The 11,424-nt window shown below is 38.8% G+C and overlaps 1 protein-coding gene across 1 annotated transcript in view; it reads left to right on the top strand.

The window, feature by feature from the left end:
- STAM (signal transducing adaptor molecule (SH3 domain and ITAM motif) 1) overlaps nt 1–11,424 on the top strand; it is a 52,964-nt gene that overhangs the window by 18,457 nt on the left and 23,083 nt on the right. The window contains exon 3 of the mRNA XM_009330603.1: nt 6,935–7,019. Coding sequence (XP_009328878.1) covers nt 6,935–7,019 — 85 coding nt within the window. The remainder of the gene's footprint in view (nt 1–6,934; nt 7,020–11,424) is intronic.

Here is an 11,424-nt window from a genome sequence, read left to right on the forward strand (position 1 = left end):
GGCAGCTTTCCAGCCACTCTTCCCCAAGCCTGTAGCGCTGCATGGGGTTGTTGTGGCCAAAGTGCAGGACCCGGCACTTGGCCTTGTTGAATCTCATGCAGTTGGCCTTGGCCCATCGATCCAGCCTGTCCAGGTCCCTCTGCAGAGCCTTCCTACCCTCGAGCAGATCAACACTGCCGCCCGACTTGGTGTCGTCTGCAAACTTACTGAGGGTGCACTCGATCCCCTCATCCAGATCATTGATAAAGATATTGAACAAGACCGGCCCCAAAACTGAGCCCTGGGGAACACCGCTCGTGACCGGCCGCCAACTGGATTGAACTCCATTCACCACAACTCTCTGGGCCCGGCCGTCCAGCCAGTTTTTTACCCAGCGCAGAGTACACCTGTCTAAGCCGTGAGCCGCCAGCTTCTCCAGGAGAATGCTGTGGGAGACGGTGTCAAAGGCCTCACTGAAGTCCAGGTAGACCACATCCACAGCCTTTCCCTTGTCCACTAGGCGGGTCACCTGGTCATAGAAGGAGATCAGGTTGGTCAAGCAGGACCTGTCTTTCATGAATCTGTGCTGGCTGGGCCTGATGCCCTGGTTGTCCCGCACCTGCCTTGTGAGCGCCCTCAAGACGAACCGCTCCATAATCTTCCCCGGCACCGAGGTCAGGCTGACAGGCCTGTAGTTCCCTGGATCCTCCTTCCGGCCCTTCTTGTAGATGGGCGTCACATTGGCACACATTGTCACATTTAGCCTTGGGAAGAAAACAAGTCTTTTGGTGGGAGACGGGGAGAGAAGGCTGAGGGCAGTGTTGAATTTTTTTGTTAGTTCTGTCGTGTTTATATTGATAGAATGGATTTTTGAGGATTTTTTATGCTAGAAACTGGCTGTAATTTTAGTCTGTGAGTGAAGACTTTAGCTGTTCTTTTGAAGACTTTCTGTACCCATTCTTTTCTTTGTAACTTTAATTACTGAGAACTTCAGTATTTCATTTTAGAGATGTGCAACTGGGGAAATGGAATTATATCCATAAACCTTAGTTTAGTAGAATATTCTGACAGTTTTTACTCATATTTGTTTTAACTGCTTCAAATCATGTACATTTTAAGTGTTGGGTTTAGGGGTGTTTTGATCTGTTTTGTTATTTCCTGAAATTCTAGGTAGTTTTAACATCTTTGAGACTCTCTAGCAGAAAACCAGCTCCAGATTTGGATTTTTTTTTAAAATAAACATCAGTGAGGTCTAAAGCTTAGGAAGCTCAAACCTGCCAAGACTTCCCTCTAAAATTAATGTTGTTAGCCATGGGTAGTCTTTAAGTTTTCTGCCTTAAGAAATGCATCATGCTATTCACTGCAGTATCTGAACATTGATGAGAGTATTTACTCTTGCAAAATTCCAATAAGGCAGTAAAATGCTATTGTTAAGTTGCAGAACTAAGGCAGAGAAATCAGGTGACTAGCACATATTTGCATGGAAAATCTGCAGCAATATTTCTACTTCTCTTACCAGCACCTAAACAGTCAACCACTAAGCTTGGCAGTGGCTTTTTTCAGCATGTACTACAATTCTTCTGTCTAATAGTACGTTATAAATCTGATGATAAATTTCTTTTAGGACAGTTATGAATTATTAGGAAATTATTATTTTTTCTTCTGAAAAAAGTTTGCTGCTTCTGTCCTAAAATGATCAACTGTAGTTGTGTTTTGTATGTAATAGGGAACTTCAAATAGAATCACAGTGCAAATATTTTTGCTTTGGCTATAATTTCTAAATAATGCACAAAACCAGAGGAGAAAACAGAATTTTATCAATGCTCCAAGCCTTCAGGTTTGTGTAAATTGGAGGGAAATGAGGCCTCAACAAAATTAATGAACTTTACAACACAAGGAGAGGCTGGTTTATTTAGGTATCCCAAAAAAGCCCATGCAAGAGCCCGTGTACTTTCACCACAACGAAAGTATAAGTAATGTAACTCATATTTAGATATTTCTGGCCTGTCTTCTGATCAATAGATGTAATGCTGTCTCCTGGGTTTTTGGTACAGTATTTCAGTGAGACTAGACAGCATTTATACTGAGGAACGGTGTTTTCTTTAGAAGGCAGATAATGTTCAGGTTTGTAGAAATTTTACTCAGAGGTTTAGTTGAAAAAAAAAAGATAGAAAATATGTTTGGAAGTATGATTTCAGCATCTAGGTATTTTATTTGAAGGAGATTATGTTCTAGAATTTACTGAGAAATTCTGAAGATACAGACAGCTGAGATTTCTATCGGAGATGCATTTTGCTTCAGAACACTTTCTTAATTATTTGTTTTATACGTGATTTCTGATTACCTTTGTGTGGCTGAAGCACCATTTCTGACTCAGGAGTTATGAAGCTGCAAATTGTTGGTCGCTGAAAGGTGTGTTGTAGGGAAGTACAACTAATGCTTACCTTATTCTTTTTTTATGTTTTCCTAGGCATCTGCTTCTTTAGCTATAATATATATGAGACTGAATGTTGGGCAAGATGGAATTGGTCTGGTTCAGTATGACTAGTGCTATGAGTACAGAAGAAGTATAAAGCAAGAAGCCTAGTGATCCCATGCTCTGTGTCTTGCAAAGTGGCTGAAAAATGTCATATATTGGTTTTGTGTGTCTTGCTTTTGTTTTAGGAATTAAACAAATTGTTGAAGTTATTTAGAAAGGTATTCTTATATTGTGCAGAATTATTGTTATTGTTGTTGTCCAAAGAAGCCATAGTTCTAAGTATTCTTTTCCTCTGAAATGATGGCGCTTACCACTTTGTGTGTCTGTCTTTGCGGAATTAATTGTAAGAAAATAATTTTAAATAATTCCTAGAAAAATAAAGGTGCAAGTTGGAGACCTGTAATGGAAAAAAAAAAAAAAAGGAAAGAAAAAACCAGTCGTAAAATTTAAAAACTACTAATTATAATCTGAGGCGACGTAAGATTTTATAGTCTTGCACTGGTTAAAGTTACTACATTAATTTGCAGGCCTTGCTTGTGCTAGGAAAACAATGCCTCGAATTTGAGTGATACAGCTTTATGGGAGAGAGCTGTTTCGGAAAACTATGTCCAAAGTTCCATCATGTATACCTTTGTGTCACGTAGTCCTCTTTTCCTTTGTGTTTGACATAACATTAATAAGTTTTAAAGAATGCTGATTTCATGAAGGAGCTAGCACTGTCTTTAAAAGTTGTTTTAGTAAACTCTGAAATGTTATCTGATCCTGGCTTGGCATTCAGTAAATTGAATAAGATTTTGTAGCAATGATGAGGTGGAGGGATAGGGTCTGAAGTAAACATTAATATTGCTATGGCAGAATTATTTTTGATCAGAGATGGAAGATGAACATTTATAGTTTAAGTTATCTTCTATCTCCTGTGCTAACCTACCCTAAGATTTTAAATACAAGTACCTCTTTTTTTCCCTCCCCATCAGAGTCCATTTTGGTACTAAGAGTCTGACAGTGACATGTCAGCTGTACCTGAAGGCTGGTAGGGTGCCAGCAGGATAAGCAAATACTGAATGCACATAAAGGGGTTTTTCTGGCTGTGAACAGGAACCTCACGTTAGAAGAGAGAGCTTTCATGGATTTTATGTGATAATAGTGTAAGTAATTTAACTTAAGTAGCTTTAAGTCATAATTTTGCCTACAAAACACTGATGCAACATAGGAATTTTGTCAAAGCGTCTTTGTTGCTCTTGTTCCCAGAGTGGTGAAAGGTGATAGTCACTCGCTAGTGCTCTGACAGAGGTAGTGGCCTTTTTTGTGGACAGTCAATGTCAGATAGTGTACTGCTAACATTCACGGTATGCCGTTAACTTTTAACTGCCCTTGTTTGAGACAGAATTTAACTAAAACTCTAGAGGCAATTTTTTTTTTCTCATGTCTTACAATTAATTTTATTATCCAAGGGAATGAATGGATGCTTGTTACTACAGAAGACAGAAAGTACACAATGGAACTGAGTTTCAGGCTGAAATTTAGTAAGAAACTACCTAGTGTTTGTTGGTGGAGTAAATATCCTGACTAACAAGGGGGAAAGTGTTGCAAGCAAATGGCAGTTTTTATACAGGACTAAGTTCAACTTCCAAGAAGGAATGTAGCCATGATAGAAAACTTGTAATTGTACTTGTGGATAAATTTGCAAAATATTCTTTCTGAGAATTAAAATGAAGGTTGTAATCAGTGTGGTTGATATGGATCAGGGATTTCATCAATCACCATCTTATTTTTCATTTTAGCCAAACTATTTAAATTAGCATAAAAGACAGTTTGTTGTTATTTTTAAACCTTAAGCATGCATTATTTTACTTTTTGGTTTGTAAAAGACATAACCGATTGCCGTGCCATTTCGCTCTGATGACATTGTGAGGGAAGAAGGACCAATTGTTGCCAGAAGTACAGACAACTGTCTGTTATGTAGAATAATGGAAAAGGTCAAAGTTTCAGTTCCACTGGATTTCTCAGCTCTGACTGCTGAAGGCTATGCTAACTGAAGTACGGCGTTAGGTGCGAATGAACGGTGTGGGTTTGCGAGGCTGCATGGGAGTTCTGAGCCTGGTGGGAACTTACAGCTCTGGAGAGCACCACCCAGACACGCTTTGACTGGAGCTAGTCCAGCTCCAGCAGAACAGCAATGAACTGAAAGAGTGGAGTCCTGGAACTAAACTGCCTCCATGCAGTCTGCTTTGTGTGTCTCTGGGCCGTGCTTATCAGCTGTCTTCAGTTTTGGGAATATTGTGTAGGCACACCTTCAGCTCAGGTACAACTCCACTTAGGCTTCGTATTTCAAAAAAGCAGTTACGGTGCCTCAGACTTGAGGCAGGCTTTGGAATCGACTATGATTACAGAAGACTGTCTTGGCCTGTGATGGCTCTATGCAAGGCATTCAGTTCAGGTGTCTTACCATGTGTGGCACAAGTATTCTGCCTACAGATGACTGAGAGCTGGCTATATTAAAATGATAAATAACAAGCAGGAAAAGTATGATGTATGGTTCTGCTATGGGTTTTTCCTTGCCTTCCCCCCCCCCCCCCGTCTCATCTGCTTGTATTTATAAGGTATCCCCAACTAAAGAACCGAAATTCTAGAGTAATGAAACAATGTTAATTGATATAAGCAGGGTACAGTCTCATTGGTCTGTTCTTATATTTTGGCATTGTAGTTGGCATGCTGAGTGGATTCTGTCATTATGGTGTTCCTCTCAATTTTTGCTTCACAGTTGACATGTTTCCTTTATGAACGAGATTTAAAAATCAAGAATTTCTCTGATTGTTAGCTATACTAGTCCTAAGCATGATTTGGAACAATAGTAGACTGAAAGAAAAATAAAGTGATTGGTTTATCAGCTGGTGTATCTTAGAGCTAGATGTTAGCATGGTGTCTACCCAGAATTTTTCATATTTTTGTTGATTATGACCATTTTTTGTAATCAAATAAGTTTTCTGATTCAGTTTAGAGAGAAGAGGCAGTGCTCTTTTACTTTATCTGAGAGAACATATAGAATTGTAACTAACTTCCATTTAGGATTTCCCTATAGTGCTTTGCTGTTTTCCTTGCATCAGGCAGTACAACTGGTGTGCTGTCATTCTAGTTGTATATGGCAGTGTTTAATTTTTCCTCAGAAATACTTTCAGAGCAAATAACCGCAGAGCTTTGCTTTTCTGCATTTTTGTTCTGAATTAAGAAACTAATTAACTGTAACTTGGCTTCAGTTTGTAGGACAGAGAAACTCACTCATAAAGACAAGCCATCAACTTCGGGATGAATAATTCCTAGTAACTTTTGGAGATTAGATGTTTTGCTTTGTCTTTCTCCTCTCTGCAGTGTTGCAAGTGCTAATATGGATAATGAATCTTTCCTGGCAGATAAGTTTTTATAGGAAATCTTTGCTTCCTTTCAGACTACTTAGTTTTATGAGACATTGCCTGAGGGATGGTACTCATTGCTGAGGCATATTTTGTGTTTTGTAGATTGAGGTGAATATTAGATGAAGCAGGGATAGGAAACAAAGTTTGTGTACTATTCTGTGCCCGTTCTCCTTCTGTTTGGTGAATAATGGAAACTACTTGTGTATTCCCTTGTGCTCTCTAGCCCTGATCTGATCTATCAGTGTTTAGATAATATTCCATTCAGCTGGAGTGTAAGGCTCAGTTTCCTTTAACACTTTTATTTATTGTTATTCTCTGTGTACCTAAGCTTTTCTGGGGGAGAAATAGGGAGGGAGTCTCTTTTTTTTTCTGAAGTGGAATCTATTTCTTCTCCACCTACCGCTTCTATTTCTTCACTCTTCAGCAGGGACTCTTCTTGTCCTATTCAAAAGATTTGGAAGAAAGAGTCCCAGTGGCTTCTGTGAGATTAGCTTTGGTTTAGCAGTCTCTATAGCTGAAAACAGGCAGTGGAATATATCATCCAAAGCAGAGATGAGAATGGGGAGATAAAAGTTTAGTGATTATTAATGAATTGTTGCATCTTCCTCTTTGAGTTGTAATACATAGAAAGGAAATGAAGACACAGCGGCTTAGTGTCTGAGGAAGTGGTAAATGTGGTTGTATTTGACTCTGCAAGCAGTGAACTAATGCTTTGGGTATTCTATCCTATTAAACTTTATAGTTCCAAATGGGAAAAAAAAAATCTGTTGGTAGTTCTACTACTTTTGTCATATTCTGGGTGTATCTTTATTATGTGGGAAAACAATCCCAAAATATATATTTGCTTATGAGTTTAAATTCATGGCCACAAGTGAACATTTGAAAATTAAAAAGAATTAGGTATAACAGTTTTAATATATTAATTTATTAAATACAGGGATTTGTTATGCATTTAGCAATATATGAAGAGGTAATATTGCAACGTCTTTGACAGTTTTGTTAAATTCTTTTATCTTTTTTTTTTTTTTTAATTTGTGTTTTGATGTACTTCTACTTTATTCATCAGAGAAAGCAACCAGTGAGATGAACACTGCAGAGGACTGGGGCCTCATCTTAGACATCTGTGATAAAGTTGGACAGTCACGCACAGGGTAAGTGATTTCAGAAATTTCCTGCCCAAACTTTAACTTTGTTATTTCAGTCTCATACTCAGATAAGAGGAATGAAATTGTTGTTACCTTGTATAGACTTTTGCAACAGCTCCATTTAGCTTAAATTTATTACAAGTAAAAGGAAAATATATGGATTTTCTGCTCAAATATTTTGCAGTTCTTCCTTTGGAGATACTAGCTGAAGTGTTAAAATTAGGACTCGCCTACAGCAGCTTTCCACCAATGTAACAGAATAAACTGATACGTTTTAGCAGTGTCACTGTAAACCGAGGAGCATTCATGAGGGATTTTTCTTACAGAATCATAATCTGGGTTGGAAGTGACTTCCAGAGGTCATCTAGTCCAACCCCCCAGCTTGAAACAGGTCTAATTAGATCAGGTTGCTCAGGACCGTGTCAAGTCTTGAATGCCTCCAAGGTCAGAGTTTCCACAACCTCTATGGGCAACATGTTTCAGTATTTCAGTATTTAACTACCCTCACAGTAAGCAAGTAAATAAATAAATAATCCTGCAATCTGATTACAATTTCCCCTATTCCAACTTGCCTGTTGCATCTTGTCCTATGACTGTGCAGCTCCAAGAAAGAGTCTGGCTGCATCGTCCTATGTATTCTTTGATTGATTAGTTGTAGAAAGCAGTAAGAGCCCCTTTTAGTCTGCTGTTCTCAAAACTGAAAGCAGTTCTCCATCTCTCCTTGTATGTGACTCTCCTCTGACCATCCTGGCAGCCATCCATTGGACTTACTGCAGTGCATCAATATCTTTCTTGCACTGGGGAGCCCCAAACTGGACAAAGTACTCCAGATGCAATCTTAAAAGTGCAGAATGGAGGGGAAGGATCACTTCCCTGGCCCTGTTGGCTGCGCTGACCACTTGTTTGACCCAGGATGCAGCTGATTGTCTTTGCTGCCAGGCTGCACAGCTGACACCTGTCACCCAATAGGACCTGCATATCCTTTCCTCCAGAGCTGCTTTTTAGGTGGTCAGCTCCTGGCCTTTGCTGGTGCAGACCATCCGAAATGCAACACCTTGCCCTTGCTCTTGTTGAACTTGATGAAGTTCTAGTCTGCCCATTTCTCCAGCCTGTCCAGGTCCCTCTGAATACTAGCCCGGCCCTCCAGTATATTGATTGGTGACAACAGCAAACTGGGGGGGGAGCAAAGTTGCTGAGAGTGCACTGCCTCCCATCATTCAGGTTATTAGTGAAGACACTTAGCAGTGTTGGTCCTAGCAGAGATTCCTGAGGGACCCCACTAGTTACTGCCTGCTAGCTGGAATTTGCACCACTGGTGACAACGCTTTGAGCTTAGGAGGCCAGCCAGTTTTCCATCCACCTTATCATCCTTTTATCCAGCCCATATTTCACCAGTTGGGTGATAAGGAGGCTATGTGAGCTTCAACTGTTTGTCAAAACTTTGCTAAAACCAAGGTATAAAGCATCTGCTGCTCTTCCCTTGTTCTCACCACCAGACTACCAGTGTCTTTGTCACAGAAAGCAATGAGGTTCTGTGTTTCTCCCCCTCGTTTTGAGAAGCTATTCTCTGGCATCAGGGCTTTGATAAATGTACATTTTGAAAACGTGATATTAAATTAAACACATCTTAATATGGGCCGCTAATGCTTCCATTATCGATTCTTCACTGAGCTGTCCCATAGGCTTTATGCATGCAATTGTTTTCTGGACATGAAAAGTTAAAGTATAATTTGAATTAGCAAATAAAAAATACACTGAAATAATGTCTTTAAACTGTATCTATAGCGTTTTTGTTTTTATTCAGTGTAGTATTAGGCTTTGGAAATGTTTTAAATACATCTTCTCCAAGCATTCCCTGTAACAATTCAGGTAAGGAATAGCCTCAAAAAGAGAGTTATGCCATTGCTGCTGTTTAGTGAAAGGCTTCTCAGAGAATGACATGGATTGCCTTGTAAGACTGCGGGAAACAGTGTGAGATGCCAGACAGCAAATTCCCACCTGGGACTTTTGTTCCAAAGGACAGGTCTGCAAATAAGCTCATTGCTTGGGATTAGAGATGGTCTCTAGAGGAGTACTTATAAATAGCATGGCATATTGAGACTTCTGTGCTGTTGTGTATAACTGTAGTTAAGATAACAGCTGGCAAGTTGTTAATAATGTTTCATATTAGTCTGTATATGTAAAACTGCATTTCTGCTCCTTGTGCATGTTGATGCTGAGCCTGTAACAATAACTACATTATTGAAGGCTTCAGTATTTTATTTAATCACTGAAAGCATTCCCACAAACAAGATTTAGTCTCACAGCAACTTAGCCTGAACACTGCTCAAATGTGTAGCTGCAAGAGACAGCTGCTTGGGAGTACAGACAAAGCTAGAGATCTTCTGGTAATGTGCAGCTAAATTTCTCTGGGACAGATGGAATTTCTGTTATGATTTGTGGTTTTTGTTTGTTTGTTTTTGTTTTTTGTGTGTTTGTGTGGTTTTTTTTTTTTTTTATTAAAACAGTGGTTTTATCCTGGCTGTGACTTTAACCTTTGTAATATTTGCCCTGCTTGTAATAGGCTGCCAGCTGACTCATTGCTTAAATTCAGATTCTGTTAAAACTCGCTGATAGTGGGTTTTCTTTGTTTTGATGGATTATGTCATGCCATAGGAAGGTAAAGCAAGACAAAGTTCCCCATTTAACAAGTTTAAATCAGATATACTACGCTGTTTGAAATTCTCCTGCAGTTTAAGTTCCTGTGGCAAGGATGCTAGTCTTCTTAACTGGGATCTGCTTTAATCTTTTAACCAATTCTAGTCCAATACAAGCTGTCTGCTACTGTTCTTGGCAGAAGTTTAGATTATAAAATCTCTGTTTATGGGTTTTCTTTGTACTTTGAGCTTCTGTAAGCTCCATTGCATGCCTGCAGCATTTTAGATATAGATCCTCTTACATGTGAAGCCACACTAGACTAGAAGGACTATTCTTCATCAAGCGGCACTTTTTGTCCCACAGTGTTACATGGCACATGGTCTCATTTAGGTCTGCCAACAACTTGTTTGCATCTAGAGTAATTGTGGAAACCTGTTATGCTACAAAGGTGCTACGTTTTTTCTTAAGATAAATTAGTTACAGTTCAGTAACAGAATTGCTACTGTTAACTTTTACATTGTAGTACCTTCGTTACAGAGAATTGCCAATAGCTAAAAATTTTATCTTTCTTCCCTTAATCCAACCGACTGAAACAGGTTTTAGCAAGTTAGAAATCCACTGAATCTCTCTTTTTGACTACTTTCTCTATTTCAATAGAGGAATTTCAAAATCTGATTAGAGTTGATGTCAGAATTTTCATAGAAAACCCTGGAAAGACAGTAAATTCAGTAATATTTTTAATAATATGTCTCTTTTACAATAGCATATATAAAGTATTGCCATATGTAGTGTGGAATTAACTTGATAATTTCTGTGCGTTTCGCATATCAGGTTCTTAAGATGATCTAAAATTTGTCTGAGACAATCAACACTTTTTCTTTAATCTGAATTTGTTTTAGGAACTCGTACAGCTCAGCAGTTGCATCCCATTTTTGTGGACTATTGGTAGTTCAGTGAGCAAGTTGCCTTTTCAACATGGAAACATGATTAAAACAAAGGTTTTACCATTGGAGGCAATCTTTTTTCTGTTTTTATACAGCATTATTGAACACTTGTTTATTTTAAAAAAAATTATCATATTTGACTGGCATTTTTAATTGTCCGACTACAGGAAAGGTATAGATTTTTGCATAGTGTTGGTTTTCTGCAATGAAAATGCTTACACAACTGAATCTATAGTTTATCAGCTCTGAGTAAAATAACATTATAAAATTTGAATGATTCATTAAGCAGAATAAATGGGAAAATTAAAGGCCACATATAGTATATTTTAGCATGAAGCGCTCCTCGTTCCTCAGTCAGTTCAGCGCTAGTCAGTTCCTGAGTCTAATTCTGTTTGCATTTGGCTTTGAGATGGTTGTACCTTTTGCATTGACTTCATGAGACGTGTCAGTCTTTATGTTTGAAACTATCACAACTTCAGTTTTCTCCAGAAAAGTTACCTAACAAAAATGATGACTGAAAAAAAATGAAGTCAGTGACTTCATTGGAGAAGGCACCAATGGTTGAGAAAATAGAAATGTTCATTGCCAGTGCTCTCTATTGTGGGTAGGAGAGGGTATTGAAAAATTGTCATTGAGAAATGGTTTGTCTATATTGCTGCTTGCCTAACTTTGTCCTGATTCCTTATGGATTAGTCACTGCCTCAGTGAGTCAGTATTCTGGTTAGCCAATTCTTCTTTGGTTGTTTGGTGCCTGTTCATGCAAGACAGAACAGTAAAATTGCTTACTTGACAGTCTTCCAAACTACCTCCCCCCCCCCCCCCCCCCAGTT

The sequence above is a fragment of the Pygoscelis adeliae genome, unplaced genomic scaffold (genome assembly GCF_000699105.1).
Source record: "Pygoscelis adeliae isolate BGI_AS28 unplaced genomic scaffold, ASM69910v1 Scaffold27, whole genome shotgun sequence".
Classification (NCBI taxonomy): domain Eukaryota; kingdom Metazoa; phylum Chordata; class Aves; order Sphenisciformes; family Spheniscidae; genus Pygoscelis; species Pygoscelis adeliae.